The sequence below is a fragment of the Seriola dumerili genome, unplaced genomic scaffold (assembly GCF_002260705.1).
Source record: "Seriola dumerili isolate Sdu_G_001 unplaced genomic scaffold, Sdu_1.0 BDQW01000068.1, whole genome shotgun sequence".
NCBI lineage: Eukaryota > Metazoa > Chordata > Actinopteri > Carangiformes > Carangidae > Seriola > Seriola dumerili.
The window spans coordinates 8642354-8664086 of NW_019174323.1; the positions used below are offsets into that span (position 1 = coordinate 8642354).

At 41.3% G+C, this 21733-nt stretch overlaps 2 protein-coding genes across 2 annotated transcripts; one reads left to right on the top strand and one right to left on the bottom strand.

The window, feature by feature from the left end:
• Nucleotides 1–2366: 2366 nt before the first annotated feature.
• On the top strand, nt 2367–7581 carry LOC111220160 (C1q-related factor-like). The gene is made up of 2 exons (XM_022743154.1): nt 2367–3216; nt 6483–7581. The coding sequence occupies exons 1-2, from the start codon at nt 2569–2571 to the stop codon at nt 6660–6662; spliced, it is 828 nt and encodes a 275-aa protein (XP_022598875.1). The 5' UTR covers nt 2367–2568; the 3' UTR covers nt 6663–7581.
• Nucleotides 7582–15540: 7959 nt separating this feature from the next.
• Nucleotides 15541–21729, bottom strand: dcakd (dephospho-CoA kinase domain containing). The gene is made up of 5 exons (XM_022743357.1): nt 21301–21729; nt 19052–19163; nt 18262–18465; nt 17715–17802; nt 15541–17439 (listed from the first exon to the last, which is right to left on the bottom strand). The coding sequence occupies exons 2-5, from the start codon at nt 19161–19163 to the stop codon at nt 17154–17156; spliced, it is 690 nt and encodes a 229-aa protein (XP_022599078.1). The 5' UTR covers nt 21301–21729; the 3' UTR covers nt 15541–17153.
• Between the last annotated feature and the right edge of the window lie 4 nt (nt 21730–21733).

Here is a 21733-nt window from a genome sequence, read left to right on the forward strand (position 1 = left end):
GTGAAGGAGAAAGCTAAGGTAAATGTGCTTAGTTAATCTTGTGCCTGTATGTATTTTTAAATGTCACATATTTAATTAGACCATCTGTTGTCGCTGCAGTGTTGTTGCAGCTGATACTTTAATCTGTGCTCTTCATAGCCGACACTTTGATGTATCATGGGAGGAAAACCATAGGTGTAATTAATGATATTTATAGCAAGTGCATTCTGTTGAATTTCGCCAGCTCCAGGGCTTCTTGTGAATCCAGGTCCACTGTCATATCTTACAATCACACTTAAAGCTGCATGAAAAAATCTTTTTGTATTAACAATTGAGGAATTAAGTGTGTATTAGACAGGTATTGATGTAGTGACAAATTATCACCTGTCTCTGCAGTTACCCTCTGCCATATGGACTGTTTCAGTGTCTTTTAGCTCACTGAGTTGGTTTTGCAAAATACTATGTGCCAAGCACCAAAGGGCAAACAAAGTCAGTGACAAGCTTGTGAACATACTTGTAGCATGTAGCAGCTAGATATTTCTGTCAGTTGGTGGAGACCAGACCAGAGCTAAAGATTCTGTAAATGAGATTTTAAACAATAATATAGCAGCAAACAACTATTTTATATGTAAAGATACAGTGGAGTAAAGGCTTCCTGAGCAGAGAATGAAGTCACACCCCCTCTGTGTGTGCTGTAATCTGAGTTTCTCTGGTCTCTGTTAGGTAGCCTGTCTGGTAACACGTGCATGGTACTGCGTATAAGTGTGCATGTTCGTGCATGTGAGTCCTTCCTGTTAAACCATTGACCCTATCCACTTTTATAAACAAATAGGGAACACCCACACGCAAGATGCTACTGTGCAGTACACTGTTCAAGTGAAAGCGACCTTCCAGAATTTCCTCTTCAACAACAATAACAACAACAACAACAACAACAAAGAAAGAAATAAGACCAAAGCACAGGAAGACTGGTCTGGCTTTACTGAGATGGAGAGCCCTTAGAGCTGCTGAAGGGCTCCATCTTGACTCAGAACTAGCTTTTGTTGTCCTCAATGTGTAAATAACTTGATGGGTACGTTACATGTCTGTTTTTAATCAATGACCGGCTACAGTAGGCATGACAATGTTAGCCGTATTTTGAATTTGGCAAATATTGTTATCGCTAGCTGGCTAATTGTCAGCATTGCAGTGGAACATATCACAGCAATACTATCGTGGGCTAATGGTTGTGGTTAGATTGTTTTTTTACTGGCTATTTCGTACACAGTAACTTTATTCAGTCGTGCTTCTTGTTGTGTGCTAAGTGGCCTCTCACTGTGCACCATAACACTGCCTTGCATGGTTACAATATTATTAGATACTCCTGTATTTTTGCTGCTATAACAAGCCAAAATGCTGTGAAAAAAGGCCAACTGTGGATCAATGTTGAATTGAATCAGGACGGTGTTGAGAAAACACAGAGGCTGAGATTACCTTTTATTTCAGAAGCAATGTGGGTCTTGATCTGTTTAATTGCCCGACCACTTGTGCTATACAACTGACCAGAGCTCTGAGCACTTAATATTGTGAGTAAAACTCTATCATGACCAATAGATAATATAAGATCAATGCTGTAGTAACAGAATTTTACTTTTAAACACTGAACTGCCCCTTTGCTCATTAAGTGAAGGTCACAGCTTGACTGACCACAGATGTCTGGAATCATTCCAGTATGCAAGAGCTCCCGCTGTACACACACACACACACACACACACACACAACCACAGAGGCAGATAAAGAAAAATATACACATTCTGACCTTGTCAAAACAGAGTAAGACAGCCTCACATAAAACTATAAAAACTTTATCAGGCAAAATCTATATTTATATCTGCCTGCTCACTATTAGATGTCTCAAATGAGGACTTCTTTTACTCAAAGTAAAATACTGCATCAAATAAAAAAAACATTCTGTACATGGCCATAAGAATACATTTCAGAGGTAGTAGATATATGGTGTTTCCTAAAATTGGACTCCATCTCCCTAAAGCAAACTTCCTTCAAATCTTTTTCTCAATCTCTATCTTCATCATCCAATTAACATAAATGAATTTATTCTCTACGCTCTACATATCACACTCCTTCTTTTTGTCTTCACTGGCTTTTCACATCTGTGATTAGGAAAGTGCCCTCCTCACTCACTCCCCCCCCCCCCGACTCAGATGGTTACTGAGTGTATGTTGCTCACTCTCTCCTCCCCTTGCTTCTTTTCTTTTTTTCTCTCAAGCTGTCTTACTCTCTCCCTCCTCCTCTCCACTCAGTCTCTCTCCTCACTCTCTCAACCTCTCTCTCCTTTTGATCACTTCGGTCCCTTGCTCCACTCCCTCTCTCTTACTCCTACACGGCTCTGTCACTCACTCACACACTCATACCAGCTCTCCCTGGGCACCATCTCCACCATCGGAGATCCTCATCGACTCTGCGTTTTGCCGGGTGGACGCACTCCCCACAGTCACCATTTCCACCCCGGAGAGTTCCACGCTGGCAGCGCAGCCCCTTCCCCGGCTGAGCATCGGGCGGAAGACCCTGGTGGCAGCTGCTGTGGGGGTCATGCTGGTCCTGGTTCTGGTGGTCCTAATCCCTGTGCTGGTCAGTTCTGTTGGCACAGGTGGCGTAGATGACAGTGCAAGCCACTATGAGATGCTGGGGACCTGCCGCATGGTTTGCGACCCCTTCCCCAGCACTGGCACGACGGGCACGGGTGTGCACGTGGGCACAGACACAGCAACCACAGGCCTCCAGGTGGACGACGAGGCAGATCTGAGCGATCACAGCGTCGGCCCACCGCTGCCAACCTACAGTGCTCATGGCCCACAAGGCAAACCAGGACGTCCTGGCAAGCCTGGACCCCCAGGACCACCTGGAGAGCCAGGCCCACCAGGACCAAAGGGACCACCAGGAGATGGTGTGGACATAGTACGGACTGGGATATTAGGTTTAGGGGGTAAAGGGGCAGTTAGCACTACCACCTACAACACCACGCCTCGGGTAGCATTTTATGCAGGACTACGAAACCCTCAAGAAGGTTATGATATTCTGCGGTTTGATGACGTGGTGACTAACATTGGAGGTAACTATGAGGGCGCAACGGGCAAATTCACATGTAAGATCCCTGGCACCTACTTTTTCATCTACAATGTGCTGATGAGGGGAGGAGATGGCACCAGCATGTGGGCTGACCTGATCAAGAATGGTCTGGTGGGTATCACTTTTAACTCTTCAGACACTTCTCAAGACACTTCCTAATGTTTAATGATTAAATGTTGAGTGTAATAAATGGGGAAAAAAAATCTCAAAATACAACTAGTACAAAATGATCTACTTACTGACATCATGAGTTATGAATCGTGAATCATACACTGGGATGAACCCACATCAAAATGCTCAGGGAACAGTGTAACCAGTGTGCTGGCAGTCTAAATTGAGTAGTCATGCATTCATGTGTGTACTGATTTTAGGTCTGACTTGGTCTGGTGTTAAAGTCAAGTATAATAACAATGCACAGTGGCACGCTGCCAGATTGTGTATCTGTGCATATTACACATCCAATGATGTACACGTTGAAGTGAGTGGAAGGAGTGCAGTGCTATCTCAGCTCTGCACACATCAAAACACAGCCTGGGGTAGCGGCTAGTTCAAAGCTGGTGCCCTTTGAAATACAACAAACTTCATGGAACCATGATGTGCTAGTATGCGTTATCAGACTGCCTGTCAGGCTGGGTGTTTCAATATCAAATCATGATATTTGCTATATTCATGGATAATTTTGTAATGTCTTTAAAGCCCCAGGTGATGACACTGATCAAACACCATGTTAATCGAAGCTTTGACATTTCCCTGCAAACCATCTCAGACAGATTGCAGTAGGCTATAGGGCATAGACACAATAACCCAAACACCTGTACATTATAAGGCACTCCAGTACAGTAGCCACACTATAAATACCACATTTGTGAAGATAATAGAGATAATTTGTTATTAAGACTGTTTCACAGAAGTTTAGGTCAAACTCCGTGGCCAGAGTGTTTTACTAGGTTTCAAGATACGCCACATTAAACACATATTTGACTGCATCATTCTGTAAGGTGTTATGTTATGTTGTGCCTAAGGAACTAAATGCAATCAAAAATCACAACTCCACATCCCAAAAATATCTCTTACACACAGTATCCACACAAATAGACCGGTTAAGTTTGCCACATTTAGTATTGATTACAAGGTTATCATATTGATGGCATTAGATTGTATATTCATTCATGTTAATCCTTCACTCTCCATGTATTGCTCTTGCATTTTTGTAAATAGGAGTTTCAAGCAAGGATGTATGTACACAGACATTTTAAGGGGCAGTGGCTAAATTAAAAGAGGGCACCGCTCCCTTCCACATTTCTCATCCTGATATTGGCACACTACATCAGATCAAATAGTCTGTCCTAACACAGATATTTCATCTCTCACCACAAAGATGAGTATTTTCCATTTACATTGTTAAAATTGCATAAACAAGCCAATTAAATGTTAAATGGGCTACAGTTTATGTAAATGTGGGTAATAATAAACAGAGTATAGGCTTTACAGTCATAGAACCTGCTTAGTTTCAACTTTAACGAAAGAAAAAGAGAAAAATATATTTATTGGACACAGTGTGTAAGAACTGCAGCTAGATATTTTAATCACAATGACTCACCTGTTGGGTGACTATTGCTTTGTAGAGACTTCCTTAAGCTGCCTCCCCCAGCTCTTAATCTCTGCCTCTGTCTGTTCTCTTTAGCAGGCACTGCCAGTGTGGATACTGCGCAACACCCAAGATGAAGTTCCATTTTTACAGCAACAATTAACCTTTTGTCTTAAGCAACCACTTACTCCGAGATATCTAATCAACAATAGTGAAACAAAAGCGAGTAACGAGTAGTTTCCATTTCATGTGCAATAATTCCTCTGAGGAAATGAAAGGATCATTTAACATTTAACAAATCTAAATATATATTTATAAAGGTTCATGCTGCCACTTGAAACACACTTAGCACATAACCAAATACAGTCTCAGTGTGGGTGCACTCTGTGTAATGAGGAACTGTTAAGAAAACAGGCGAGTTATGTGAACCTGGCTTCAAGTAAACATCCAAGCCAACTAAATACCTGCTGACTAAATGACCTGCATGAGGACAAACAACTTAATTTGTCTTTATTCAAACATAAAGGTAAAAAAAAAAGAAAAATATGGAGGAAAAGGTGCAGAGAAATGAATGCTGCCAACAATTACATGATGACATGGTTGCACATTAAACAGGAGCTTGACAGGCAACAACAATGTGATCATTATTATGTACACATGTGATCCTGGGGGCATCTTTGACCACTATATTCTGCACAACCCCTGGTCAAAATATCAGTACAAGTTAGACATTTTTTCACAATAACAACATGGGGGGTGGGGGGGTGGGGGTGGGGGCATATTATTGCAAATTAAATTGTCCGTCAGTGTTTATTTGTTAGCAGTGGACATGATGTTGCTGCAGTAGAGCTGAGGGTGGACACTTTAGGCTGCATTGTCCTCATGTCTCAGAAATCCATCATCGTGCTGTCATCTCTCCCCTCAGACCCTGCGGCCTGTGACCCTACACTTCTGTACTCCATTGGCACTCATTACAACTCCTTGTTCCTATTCTGGTTCCAATTTAGTTTAGAACCTGTCGCCGCAATCTGGCTAAAGCAGGGATTACACTTTTATGGTAGGTCTGGTGAGGTTGCAGCGTAATAACCAACCTGGCAACCCAGATTATTATACATTAGCTAAAGCTTAGAGGGGATATGTCTGTCAGTGGCTAACTGCACATGCACAGCAACTTTGCCCCCGGTTTCACTTTTTATACAGACATGCAAAAGAGATTTGGGTGTTATGCTCCAGATCTAACACCCTCAGTAATTAGCCTGTGTTGACACGATGACACTCGTGTTTAGGAAAACACGGCATTTTTAGTGCCCCCACCAAGAGAACATAAGGCAAGGGGTTAGGATGCACTGCCATCTTTCCTCAGAGGCAGACTGACTCAAGCCTGACCCTTTGAGTTGAGTCATGAGAGGAAAAACAAGATATTCACCACAGGGGACACACTTACACAAAGTCAAACTCTTAAATTCAGTCCGCACTTCTTACAAATCTTCTTTTCTTAAAGTAAGAGCTATACGGCGTGTCAGTGTGGCCAAATGTAAGCTGATGAAACAGCAAGTCATCTTAAAATGAGCCATTTGCATCTGATGGTGATAGTGTAATTTACTATTAATGTATTTTACTAATATCTGTTTGTTAAGTAATGAATTATAACAACTGTTCATCTGTTTCATTCATCAGCGTTTCACCATTTACATTTCTTCACTTCCTCTCTCCTTGTGTGTGTGTGCGCGTGTGTGTGTGTGTGTGTGTGTGTGTGTGTGTGTGTGTGTGTGTGTGTGTCATATTCCAGGTCAGGGCCAGCGCCATTGCCCAAGACCAGGACCAGAGTTATGACTATGCCAGCAACAGTGTCATCCTTCATTTGGATGCAGGCGATGAGGTTTTCATAAAACTGGATGGGGGCAAAGCTCACGGGGGCAACAGCAACAAATATAGCACCTTCTCAGGGTTCATCCTCTATGCCGACTGAAGACTGGACAGGACGTGGGCTCAGAGGTGAAAGGTCACAGCCAGAGGACATTCAGTTCCTGACTTCCACTTGGCTCTCACAGTAAGGTTCATGTTGCCCATAGCCACAGATCCACAACCAGATTGTTTTTTCCAGATGTTTAAGATCAGGACTGACACAGTGTGTAAGGCTGTGCATCTGTGGCTATCGGTAACTGCCCACCTCCTCATCCGTACGTTCTATTGTATACAGGGTGCCTACGCTGCTATTCAGATGGATGCGAGCAACATAACAGTGACAGTCACTGCCATGTGTCATGCTGAGGTGCAGTAACATTTCTGACAGTGCCGATGCCTCACCATCATTTTTGAGCTGTCATTTCATATTCAAGTCTGGAAATCCAACAGTCGTGGCGGCTGCAGTGTTTGTAAATGTGCTGTTTAGATTTATGTTGAGCTCCTGTTTTCTTATGCTGTTTGTATGATATGATGTTGTACTTCAAAGACTGAGGACAGATTATTTTGTCAAAAGAAGATCGAAGTTTGTCAAATACAGGACGCGAAAATGAGATTACGATTGTTTCGAATGGCTGACGGTGTCGCAAAATGTATTGTGTCTCAATGTGATGAATTGAAAAATCATGTCATATCAGCCCATTATATTTGGCATATTGTTAGTGTAAATTTGGTATTGAATCTTGATGTCTGAACACAGTCAAAGTAGTGTCAGCGCTGCACATACATTCTATTGTGTGTCTATTAAAACGATATAGCTGTTGATAGATAGTTGTACAATTATATCATGTAATGCTTATTAATGTGCTTATTTGTAAAGATTTATTTATTTCACTCATGCATGCAGCATCTGTTAAAATGTTCTGTATGTTTCCACAAATGATAAAGAGAACTACAGTGATTTTAAACACAGTTTAAATGACAAAGTGTGGGCTTAAAGAGCATCTATTGCTGTTGCTTTTACTCTTAATGTCCATGATTTTTCATTAAAAATGTTTTTTTTTTTTTTTTTTGCATTTCCTCACACATTATCTGGTTAATGTCTCTCACCTCATCTATTTGCTGATCAGCTGTTCTGATCTCTCATTTTCCAGTGAAAGCAGCCTTTAGTGCTGCAAATGTTACACACGAGAGAGCCATGCCAGCACAGCAAGAGGCAATCAACGCTGAGATGATCACTGAGGGAAAAAGGAGAGGAAATCACAGCTGTATTAAATGCCAAATGAAGCAGGAGATGATTGTGTTTCACAATCAAAGGGGAGATGCGTTTTTTTCCTCTAATGGGTGTGAAGACACTGAGATATGGTGGCAGAAAGTCAGGGAACGGGTGTTAGAACATATCATGACAAAGCTTAGATTGTGTCGGAAAGTAATCCAGGGCAAATTAGGCTCTGCTGTGACTGCGACACAAGTGTCAGAGACAAGAAAATAGCTTCCAGGCTTAAACTGTAGAAACCAATATATTTTAGAGTTTTCTTAAGACCTCACTTTGATATTATGAAATTCTTTGGACATAATTCGCCTTTGACATGGGCCACAGAAGGTCCATAACTGCCTCTTACTCAGTTTGAAACACCAAGTTAAGAGTTCAAGAACAAAAGTTTTGATGGTGTCAGGAAATCTAGATAAGGGAACCATGTCAAAATGCACAGTTACTCAGTGAGTGAAGCTCATAGAAGTGAATGTCAGCACAGTGTAACCTGTCAAAACGAATGAACCTCAATTAAAATCTAAATTTTGTTGTGAGCTGTAAATTAGTGTGACAGTATAAAGTTGATTATAATGACAGAAAGAGACTAGATTGCCACAGTGTGCTGTGTTAGAGCATCATGTCTGTTTAGTTGCTCAGCGCGGTTAAGACCAGGAAGCCCTCTGGTCTGAACTTAAGCTTGTCTTAAGACAGCGGCATTCCTCCAGATACAATTAAGACTGAGGCTCCGTGCCTAAGCAGAGGTCACCCGAGCCATGGGGCAACTGAGCACTAGCACAGACTGTTTTCTCCTCGCAGGATGTATGAGCACATCGCCAAATTCATGACACAATGTCAAAGACAAACGCCCCCGGACTGCGAGAAACAGCTTTCACCGATGAAACCACTGGAAGTGAACACTGCCTGAGAGTCTGTACTTTTCCCAAAGTCCCTGGAGGAGAGACACAAACACACCAAAGCCATTCTTATATTAATACGCTAACTAGACCACACATATTAAACCAGAGGTCCAAAAGCATTTACTGTATGAGTGAAGAGAGTGAAATGAAAATGCACCTGAATTCATTAGTAGGCAATTTGCCTTTTTCCCCAGAACATAGTTAACTGCACTCATGTTTTTTATTAGCAAATAATGCTTACATCATACTGCATTGATAAAAATGAACCCCCTCTTTAGCCATCTACCTTTTTTGAGACATTTATCGAGGTCAGAGTCACACTGGCAACAGGGGTAAAGCCCAAAACCATCTGTGGGAAATGTAGAAAATTTCTCTTGGCAGGCACCGTCTTTGCCTCATCCTGTAAAACTGGGTGATCCTCACTCAAGCTATTGTGCTTGTGTAAGCAACACAAACTCCTCCTCGGGGGGGTTGGGGGACTGTTTGGTTTTGATGGTGACTTTAGCTGAACAACCTACCCAACAGGACACTCTGGGGCTGGTGTTAATTTGTGATGAAACAGCATCTAGACTGTACGTGACGCTTGAACGTTTGACTCACATTTCATCTCATGTCCTCCCCAACTTTAAGCAGGTTCGGGGTTTGAAGATAAGTATTCCTCTGAGAAGAGCTGTAAGCTGCTTTTTGTTGACGTAAGCTTCATCTCTTGGACTCGACCGTGGGGATAATTTGAGATTTTCTCCTGTATCCTTTTTCATCATGTATAAGTAGAGGGATTTCAAAGATTATGTCTCTATTGCAGACTTGTTTTAATTTATGTAATCTCCAGCGTTTGCAAACGTAACAGAGGGAAATTTTTTGATTCATTCACTCCCACCAGCTCCCTATCGGTAAACTGCGATGGCTTCAGCTTGACATTTGCAGGGGCCAATTGGTGAGGCGTGAGGCTTATCAGGCTACTGCAGAGTGCGCGTGCATGTTAGTGGGTCCATGTCCGTGTGTGTGAGTGTTTGGGTCAGTGTCCGGGTCAGCATTGTGTGCGCGTGTCTTTAGTTTCTATGAGACAGGAGGATGCCATGTTTGGAGAGCGTACCTCCTCTGAAATGTCTGAAGTGGCGTTAATGAGCCCTTAGTGTTGTTATCTTGAGCGTCTTCACTTAACTCACCAGGGGAGATCCAAATTAGAGATAGATGCTTCAACTGTCGGGCTAAATTGCTCTTCGCGCTCATGTGCTCTTCCTCCCACTAAATATGCAGCCACCTGCCTACGCTTAGATGCACACATTGTTTTACTTGAGTGAGTGTGCACCAAGGAAGATGTTTTCTTGGATTCTGATAAATGGCTGCACAAGTAGTCACACATATCCTAATACAGTTATTCTTATACTTTTAACATGGCACAAACACCAATCACACTAAAAAAAAACATGACTACAAGTCGTGCTAGCATCTCTGTAAAGCACTACTCTGAGCAGTGCTTTGAGAAATTTGAATAAGTCATTAGTTGTCATCAGTTTTGCAAGTATCCCTTCATAAACCAACGCACTGTTCAAATTACCTGTACAAACGTTCGTGCCAATCCTTCAAGTAGATGTTGAGGTATTACAATAGATATGTCCACTGTTGGTGGTGTTAAAGGAATCATCAATATCATAAGGCTTCATCCTCTGATGACCATCAATGTTTGCGCCAAATTTCATGGCAATCCCTCAAACATTTGCTGAAATATTTCAGTCTGTACCAAAGTGTTGAACCCCACTGACTGACCGTCATCCATCTAGCCGTGCCGCTAGCGTGGCAAAAAAATCAGTGTCTCCTCAATACTGTCTGGCTGTCAATAACCACTGACATTGAACAGAATCTTGCCAGCTGCTCTGCCATCCTCTTCAGACCTATTATCTTAAGGATCGCCAGGAGCCTGTGCATATCACCTTGGGAGTCTAAAAATAAACAGTAAGTGTTTGTGTGTACACTAGCTGAACTCATCCTTCGGGCTACAATCTGAAATGCAGCATACTTGCACTTGCAGCACGTCTGTGGAACTGCAATATCAAGAGTTTGGAAAATTGTTAGAATTATTTTTTCAAGTGTTTTTCGAGTTCATACATCATTGTATAGGGTAAGTTAACAGATGCATTATGATTTCCTTTTACATAAGATCATGTCAACAATTCTGCCATGCACGATTACAAAAGAAAAACTCCGAGTACAATTAAAGAGCATGATTACGAGGTAGTTGATCTTTGTGAGACCTCAAATTTTCTATTGTGAAAATTACAATGCTGTCATCAGTTTCTGCTGCTTTCTCATCAGTTCTTTCCCAGCTTTATGGCAGAGTGGTCGGCAAAGCCAGAGGGGAGATACTGTATGCGTTCATGATAAGCATTTCCAGTGCAGTGGATTCTTTTTTCTTTTTTTTTTACTGTCATTATATTATACTGCTAAAGCTTAACAGCTGATTTGATGTGATTTTCCAGATTGTTAGTGGGATTGAAGTGTTCTTGTGGACACTGGGTGAGCACAAGATACAGTACTGGGAAACTGAATTATGGGGGAAATGGTTTTCACATGATTGATATACTGTGGAACCTATAAAGTAATTATAGTATAATTTCTTTCACAGTTATCATATGCTACCATAAGTGTGGGGGTGCAGTAGGTAATAAAAGGGACTATGGAAAAATTTATCAAAACTATGATGGAGAGGCTCCCGAAAAGAAATTGATTAGAGCCAAAAGGCCATTCATTTGTGGTCAAAATCTAAAATGTGAACAGATGTAACTTCCCAGTAAGTGGCAGGGGGAGATGAATACACAAAATAACATACATGCATGACATCATGCAATGCTTCCCCCACTTCCTTCCCATCATCATGCTTGATCTGGGGACTGTCCAGTGTGTCATGACTCAATACCATTGGCCTTGTTCCCTCATGGTCCTGACTGAGCCAAGGCTAACACGTAGGGACAGGTTGAGTCATGTGGCCAGGGACGCTCCGCTGGCGTGTTGCCTGTCTCTTCACCTCACCACAGTCTCGTGGATGCAGCCTGACAACGGGCTACGGAGGCGCTGCGAGTGCCCCTTTCCTCGGCATGACACTAGAAGCCAGAGTTCAAGAACACTACAGTTGTTACGGTTGCTCAGGCCAGTTTCTTCTACCCGTTAGTGTCGATCTGCATCTGTGACCTGTTGTGCCAAGTGAGAGTGGGCGCATCAGAGTGGGTTTTTACCGTTGTTCTTTTGGTTGATTTGCACTTTATTCAAATGACATCTTTCTTTGTGGTCCTCATCACCTAATAACTCAAAAATTCTCATATTATATCTATGTAGGTAGAAATTCAAAAGACAAATCAACCATTTTGCACAACGTGAAATCAACAATCTTTGATGTCCAAAAAATTTTCAGGAGAGTTTTGTACTTCAAATGTAGGTTTCTCTACTGTCTCCGGTTGTACCCGTCTCTCTTTAACCAGAGTCACTCACTGTTGCCTCAGTTAGATATTTCCTAGAAACACCTTTGTCAGCCTAGAGAGAGGTCAGCCACGATTTATTTCATTTTTTGTCACTTATCTGTGGGAGTAAGAAATGCTCAGCTACTTTGCCAGTACCTGTTTTTAGCAACATTAGCGGCATGGCTCTAGAGCCACCTGTGTCGGTATGTCTGCCACTGTGGTCCAGACTGAAATATCTCAACAACTGCTTGATTCGTGAAATTTTGGTACAGATGGCGCCCCAACAATGATTGGTGATCCCCTGACTTTTCCTAGAATGCAGCTATAAAGATTGACATTGTGGTTTTGAGTGAAATATCCTGACACTTAATGGATGGGTTGCCATTAAAATCATCACTCCACTTCAAATTCAACTTTGGTGAATTTTGATATACAAATTTGCACAGCAAGCAATCTTGACCTTTGAGAGAACTGAGAGTAAAAGTACTCCAAAATAGAGGAAGTGATACTGGATTATTTACTGTACTGCACCACTTTATTTAACATCCTCCGTGTAAAAACTGTTCCACAAAAGCGGAATGGTTTGCAGACTGTGATGAGACAAGAGTTAATGTGAACTATATTGTCCCGTTAGCGACAAAGCTAAGTTTATGAGTTTAATGACTTCCCTTTAGCAAGCTCATTAGCTCAGAGATATTTTTATTTTATTTCTTCAATAAATTTCAATCAAACAAAATTGTGTGCAATGGTGAACAAAATGTCAGGTGTACATAAACAGATCAGTAGAGAAAAGATATAGAGATGCTCTGGGAGATATTGTGACTGACTAGCACTAGCCCGCCTGGGTCAACTAGCAAGTTAATGCTTAACTTGCTAACTACAGCAGTTCACAAACTAGCCCTGCGACATTTACATCCAAAACAGATTTGGGACTTCACAGTTGCTTTTACACACCACTCACCTTCCTCAACAAACACAAACATAATGTGTTAATGAAGAAAACAGCATCTGAGGGTTGTACTCACTGACAAGTCACCAAAATGCAACAAATGAATTGCTTTAAACAACCCCTGATGAATACTGAAAGCGTATCACCCTCTGGGACTGCATGTGTTTTCATTGTGTTGATAAAAAATTAGGCCCCAGAAGTAAACACTTCAGACACACAACAACACTGGCTAATGCAATAGTTACTGAAAAATTGTCTAAAATGTAGTTTTTTGCAAAGCTTTTTATTTTGTTTGCCTTCGCCCAAGCTGTTTTACCTTCCCTTTCGGCAGTAGGCGGGGAGATGATGAAAAACCACTCAGACAGGAGATTCCAAAATGTCGACACACTGTGGTGCCTTAGGCCGACTCTCTGAACATGATGGTGAGATTACAGAAGTCTTTACCCCCCTGCTATCAGAAAATTATTTGCTCTGCTCCTGGAGAGGACTCACAACACACAATAAAGCAGCAGGTTGTGCCTGCATCCATGCACTTTTACAAAGTGTAACAAGGCAACTTAAGACTTTCACCTTTTAGCTTGACACAGTCAGAATTAAACCCAATTTAAATTCAGACTGAGACTTCGCCACCCTTTTTCTGCCTGGAGCATTCACACTTGCTGCTACAGATATAGACTTCCTTCCACGCTCTGCATCTGGCCTCTGTCTGTGTCTGAGAAAGAGACTGAGAATAGGCACACTTGGAAATCTCTGCTGAACAGCTGGCTGCTCAGGGAAGCATGTTACCCCCTGGATCACGGTAGAGCCAGGTTTTTAAAAAAAAAAAAAAGGCAACCTAAGAATAGCATATTCTTCATCCTGGCTCTGAATGATGGCCACCCTGGACTGATTATGGTCCAATGTGACTGTTTGTATTATATGGACGACTGTACTGTGTGTACAGTTTGCATGTGTTTAAAAGATTACATTGTGTGTGTGGCTGTGATTTTGTATATTACATATGTATCCAAATGTGTGTCCATGCAGCCTTTGGTTGACTGCCCCCCACCCACCACAGCCCGAGTCACTTTGCATTAATTCTGCAGGGGCTTGATAAAAACAAAGAGCAGACCAGTAGGGGCTTAGACGGAGCCAAGTGAGCCACGCAGGCTTGTGGGCCCTCAGTGCCAGGATGATGTCACCGCGCCTGCCTGTGGGCCTGAAATTTCATGCCTAATGTGAATAAGAGCAAGGACATCTCAACTAACCATTAATACAAGTTCATTATTATTGTCTCCTGAAGTCGTCTCACTAACACGTTTTCCCGAAGGACCTAATTACATGAAGAATTTCTATGTCCTTTGAAGAGTTGGAAGTAAAAGCATTTCAGTAGTGCAAATATGATTTCTAGGCATTATGATAGGGGCAAGAACTGGAATAATCCGCCAATTCATCAATTAGTTGATCGCCTGAAAATGAATCAGCTATTTTGGTAGTCAGCTCTTTTTTCTTAATTTTTTAAGTAAATGTGATAAACATTCACTGGTTCCATCTTCTCAAATGTGAGAATTTGATTCTTTTCTTCATCATACATGACTGTAAACAGAAACTCTTTCGGTTTTGGAGTGTTGGTCGGAAAAAACAATCTCAAGATGTGATCTTGGGTTGCATTAATAAGTGGTATTTTTCAGTGTTTTCCTTGACAAAACAATTAATCCATATAATAATCTGCAGAATAAACAGTAATGAAAATAATTGTTAGTTGCAGACCCAGTAGACACTGCCCTGATTTTACACATAAAGATCAGTTTACTCTTCAAGAGTCCGACTGAGCATGTGAAAACAGTTGTCCTGTGATATGTCTGCCTCTGTTGCTTTGATTTAGACCGGTCTTCAATCCCCAAAAATGAACAAAGACCCAATTCTAAATGGCTGGAGTACCCCTTCCTTAACTTTTGACTAAAACAGAATAAAGTTGTTTAAAGATCCCACCAAATGCCCACACGTTTTAAAACATATAAAAATACTTTGTTCTTAATTATAATTTGCATGTGATTTTTTTCACAAAAAAGTTCAATTACCCTATATATATATATATATGTATATATATATATATAACTATAACAACTTGTTATAAAAATACAACTATAGACACTTTACTGAAAAGTCCATTCTCAGTGTATGTGCACTGAAGCTTTTTGTTTTCGAATCACTCTTGTGTATATTATATACTGGACCATGATGCTCTTCCAAACTAGTCATCATCTCACCAAATCATGTTTTTTGTACGTAATAAACTCAGCACAGACAAACTTTCCGTCTTCACCAGATGAAACTCTACAGTGAAACTCTGCACAAGGTAACAATAAGCGAAACACACACTGACACCATCTGATAGTCGTTCCTTTAAAACAGTGATATATTTAAGTTAAGCAGCTAACGTTACAAATGTTGTATTTTAGTTCCAAGTGAGTGTGCACCAAAAAAATAAAACATCACAGACAGAAGTGTAAGAAAATACAGTGATAAATATAGTCTATTAATTTGTGTAAATTCACACTGTTCCCATTAAAAACGGATTGTCAAATACATTCTGTCATACATCTTCATTATACAGGTCATTAACATACAATCATAACATAATCTGTAAGCATCAGATCATGCCTATTCCAGCACATTAATTTGTTTTTCTATGAGGGTACCCCATCCAATTTAAAACATCCATGACGGGAGATAGAACAGGTATTTTGTACTTAAAAATGAAGTGAGTTGGTGCAGAATAAATCAAGTTTTTTTACTTGTTAATTTGCTCTCTCTAACGTCAGTTGTTTTTGTTTTAAATTTTGAATCTACGCAACCAACCAAAATGTCTAATTTGAAAAACCTCTTAAGGTCTAACCAAATAAACAGACTACAGTCTGTATCTTTAATGGTTGCACTGATGTTGGTTATTTGTTGACTGCTGCATCAAAATTAAGATTAAGCCAGTTTTTCAGCTCCAATTTACTGTCACTGTTGAGAGCATCGCTCCTATAACTGAGCAAAGGTGGGGGAGCTTGTACAGCAGCTGAGCCTCTAAGTCAGTGGTTCTCAACCTTTTTGAGTCACGAGCCCCCAGAATAATGAGGTTGGTGTCTAAATATTTTGGGATATGATTTCTCTAAGCCCCACATCTAAGCCAGTGGGTGTTTGTGCTGTGAAATAGTGAAATGAGTGTGGCTAAATTAGGGGGTGCGTGTGAAGGTGCGGAGCTGTCCATAGTACTGAAACGGAGCAGAGGAGATCAATAGAGAGACAGTCAGGACGCGTCACTTAGTTTGGTTTCTTAGGCAGCTTACTGTTCGTGGTTGTAAATAGAACTTTCTAATTCTATTTCTCGCCATTGTAGCAATCCACAGACAGAAGGGAAAGGACAGGGAGGTGAAAGGACAGTCTACAGGAGAGAGAGAGCGAGAGAGAAAGGGACAGAGCTGTAAGTCATAACCAGCTGTTTCTATGCGCCTCACACTGCTGATGTTGAGTTAATATTGTAAATGCTCTGATTAATAAATGTAAATAAATAATAAATAATGCTTTACATAATGACAGATTGGTTTAGTTTTAACAGCTAGAACCTAATGTTTTTTTGTTTTTTTTCCCCCAACAACATGGCTACCCCCTGGAAATGATCACACGACCCCCTTGGAGGTTGGGACCCCAGGTTGAGAACCAATGCTCTAAGGTATCACCTCCATATTTTAGTGTCTCACAGTAAATCCCACAGAAATTGCACAAATAAACCCTTCACACCAAACCACATTTGTCATTGCAAGTTAAAGTCAATAATGTAAGTTTGTGTTAACTGCCAACAGAGCACATCATACCACTGAGCTGTAGTGGTGAGTGCTGTGAAACTAATCTCACAGTAAATTGCATCGATATCTCCGACCTGCCTTCGCCTGCTTCTAATCATATCCTCATCATTGACCACATCTTGGACCAAACCCTTTTAACCGTGATCTCTCCTCTGTTAGGACAAAAGTATCTTGGCTGCATAGAGCAGTATCCCACTCAGACCAGCAGTGGCAGCAATAGCAATGACCCTCACTAAGAGGAAGTCCATGGAGTCCTCCAGCTTTGTGTGCAGCCGCAGGACCTGCCGGTGGGTGTCCTCCCGGCTGCCTGAGTTCTCAATAACATGATTGGCCAAACCGCGCTTTTCATTGAGCGGCATCTGTGCAGCCACGCGCTGCTCGGCCTGCTCCTGGGTCAGGCCGTCCCTCTGCATCAGGCGCGATAGCTGAGTGGCAGGGTCACTGAAAAGGAACGGACAATGGAGGTTATTTATGGTGCAGCCAGGGTGCCTTGTTAAAAAATCCAGAGGCAGTGAGTCATTCAAATAAGGCAAAGAGAGAGAGAGAGCGCTGGAGAGAGATCACCAATCACAAAACTGGGCTTAATGGCCAGTGTCTGTCAAAAACAAACTGCCGAATATTTACTTATTTAAAATATGAAATCTGTAAGCAAACAGTCTAAAAGTAAAACTCCATAGTGATGGAGCAAATGGAGAAACAATGAGCGGCGGTCTTACCAGTAAACCACCACAGTGTGGTTCAGAAACTGAGTGAGACGTCTGGTTTCAAAGAGAAGAGGCACATCGAGCACCACATAGCGATACCCTAGGGAGAGGGAAAAAGAGGGGGAGCATTGTGAACCGAATTAATTAGTGTCAACACATTTACACTCCAACACTGTGAAAATACCAGTAACACAATCAAGTTAATTACTTTATAAGAAACATACAGGCGCATGCAAAGTTCATTTTATGGCATCATCTCGAGATGTTAAAGAATTAATGCAGCAAGTGGGAGTTGTACTTCTTTTTTTTTTTTTCGTTATGGTTTGGTGAGTTTACAGGAAAACACCTAAAGTGCAGCAACAACTTCCTACTTTCATCTCTTACTTTCACCCTCTACCTGATAAAATGTTGGTAAGATTCTCACAGAGAGCCACTCACAAAGTATAAAGAAACAGCCTCAAACCTAATGCCCATCCAACCAGACTTGACTCACTTTAAGTAATTCGTCCTCCTTTTCCCTGTCAACCTATAAAGGAAGCAAACCCAATTCCTCCCTCACCTCTGAGAAAGTAGTACAGGATCTCTTTGAGCATTGCTTTATGGATCTCTGGGTGGGTGATGGAGTTCAGCAGCTTTCTCTTTTCCTCGCTGGTAAAGATGAGCTGACCCAACTTCTGCCGGTCGATCTCTCCATTCTCAAGAAGGATCTCCGGCCCGAAGTGGTAGACAATGCGAGAGTAGGCAGGAGTGTGCGGCTCCACAACTGTTGTTGTGATATTGGTACCGTTATATCATTGTTTTAATTAAACAAGCAATATGTCAAATTAAAAGAAATGTCTTTTAGGCAAACAAAACCAGTTAGTATAAGATGTAAAATGACACATCAAAAGAAACACAGGAGGGAGGGAGGTAGAGATTTTTTAACAGACTCATCAACCACCAGTGTTATTAAATCATTAGCCTAATGCCTTATATGTTCCCCTACATGCAACTGTGCACACTTCACCGAGTTCTGTGACCTTTTAATCTTCACCACATAACTAAAACATCATCCCTGCAGTCAACAGAGACAGCCTTCATGATTCACACACTCTCTCCAAGCCTTTGTCTTAATGAACCTCCTTCAGGCCTAAATTCCTTATGTCCATTTCAACAATTAACTATAATAATAATGATAAATGTTATTATTACATAAAGCACAGTTTGTACATTTATGTGAATCATAATTTCCATAATAGTTTATCTTAGAGGCTGCCTTCTAGAGGAGAGTTCAGCTTTTGACCAGTACTTAAACTGAGTTCATATTGACTGTGTAAATCTGAATAGTTTGCAGGGAAAGAGATATTCACCTTTCCTGGCCACAACATCAGCATCAATAATGGGGCAACCAAGCTCCCGCAGCATTGAAGACACTGTGCTTTTCCCTGAGGAAATACCTCCCGTCAGCCCCACCAGGAACATCTTAAAGCAAAGATAGAGACGTATCAAAGTAATGTCTGTGCAGTGACAACACTGTTTCAGGAAAATGTGACGGAAATTATGAAAAACGGTAATGGTGGCACAAATACAAAACCTGGCTAAAACTTGGATAGTTAGAAACAACAGAAATATAAAGAAAATACAAACTTGTGTCATCTCTCTCTCAAATTAAATCGAAGGCAACTGGACTTGTATTTGTCTGTGGAAGACGTTTCGCCTCTTATCCAAGCGGCTTCATCAGTTCATCATGTATTGGTCTCTCTAGTCCGCACTAGTCTGACCAAGAAAATGGAGAAGGACCCAGGTATTTAACCTCTTGTGGGTGGGTCCACCAAAGTACCTGTGAAAGTACTGGTTTCACCTGACCATTGTTGTGGTCTCATGTGGACGACCGCCGTTAGGGGTCAATGCAGTGAGGATTGCAATGACCTATATATTGGGGAAACTAAACAACCTTTAAACAAACGTATGGCCCAACACAGGAGGGCAAACTCTTCAGGCCCTGTCTCAGCTGTCTACTCCCACCTAAAGGAAAAGGCACACTCCTTTGAAGACAGCAATGTCAAAATCTTGGACAGGGAGGACAGATGGTTTGAAAGGGGAGTCAAGGAAGCCATCTATGTAAAAGTGGAGAGGCCATCGCTAAACAGGGGAGGTGGTCTGCGACACCATCTATCCCCCATCTACAATGTCGCCCTTTCATCGGTACCCAGGAGGGTCAACAACATAACCTCAGACGACTCTCAACGATCGTCATCCACCAGGGGCTCACCTGACCCTAACGACTGTCGTTCACAGGGGACAACAACAGGGTCACCTGACCCCTAACGACGGTCGTCCACATGAGACCACAACAATGGTCAGGTGAAACCAGTACTTTCACAGGTACTTTGGTGGACCCACCCACAAGAGGTTAAATACCTGGGTCCTTCTCCATTTTCTTGGTCAGACTAGTGCGGACTAGAGAGACCAATACATGATGAACTGATGAAGCCGCTTGGATAAGAGGCGAAACGTCTTCCACAGACAAATACAAGTCCAGTTGCCTTCGATTTAATTTGAGAGAGAGATTACTATGACCTGGACGAATGAGAACATTCACAGACAAACTTGTGTCAGAGCATTTCTCACTTCTCACAAAATGAAATAATATCTGACAAATAAACAGGGTGTTAGAGTATGAGAAGAATTATTACAATCTCAAACTATCAGACAGCAAAGCTATGTATACACTGTACTCTGATCTTTTACTTGAGTAAAAGTAGTAATACCACAAAGAAAAAAAACTGTTACAAGTACAAAATATACTTTAAGTACCAAGAGTAAGAGTACTTCTTGAAAGACCCATTTCAGAATAGTGTATATTATTTTATTTGAATTATAATTATTTATGTGTAAGCGTCACTTTATTGCTGCAGCTGGTAAAGACTACATCAAATTACTTTATTTACTGCTCTATATACTTAACCTATAATAATACGTCGTAATTTATTTGTTGATTCTAGCTAGCTAGTAACTAAAGTTGTAAGATAAATGCACTGGAGGAAAAAGTACAATATTCACCTCTAAATAGGAGTGGTGTGGTGTAAAACTAGCAGCAAAAATGGAAATACTCAAGTAAAGTACAAGTACCGCAAAATTCAACATAAGTACAGTACTTGGGTGAATGTACTAAGTTACTTTCTATTATAAATGTCCCAATTATATGCATTCTGTTACTGGAGAGACCCTCAGTGTTAAACTTCACAAACCTCTAACTATTTGTACGTTTCTTGCTGCATGAAATGCACTACACTGTATTTTGAAGCCTTCACGCGGCTGTTATGGGGTTTAACAACACGCCCCCTGCTGTGGAAGAGATGAGCTACACTCAGCTTATGTACCAACTACTCGGCTAATTAGCCACCATGGGAGTCAAAGCGGTCTGACTGGTCACAAAATTAGCTTTTAAGTTATTCTTAACTCAACGCCAAGATAAACTCAGACGAAGTTTAACAGCCCTGTAAAATCTGTATCAATCCATAAAGATTGACTAATTACTTCCAGATTAGACTGTTTTGTTATTGCTGGTAAACTACACGTGTTTTTTCTTTTATATCCTTTTTTTTTTTTGCTTTACCTTGTAAACGTGAGAGCGTCCTTAAATCAACTGAACGTACAGTGGAAATCCGTGCGGAGCCACAGTGGTGGGGCTGATGCAGTAAACAACCAGGATTGCTAACAAGCTAACGTTAGCACAAGTGTTGATCAGGTCAGAACGACCACAAATGTACAAACAAACGAAGCCGCGGCCATGTCCACTCCGTTTTATCAAATGTGCGGTCAGATTCAAATGTTAGACACAGTCGTATAACTGGATACTGTTGTCTGTGACTCCAAATTGTACTCAACTGACAGCTAACGACCTAGCTTCTTAGTTTGGCAAGCGCAACCTTAAAAATCTTCCCACATCATTCACTATAGTAACATTAGTTCCGTCTAGCTTATCTCGAAATTCCCATTCAAGCTGAATTACTACAGTTGTGTTGTAAACCAAACTCGGCGTCAGAAAC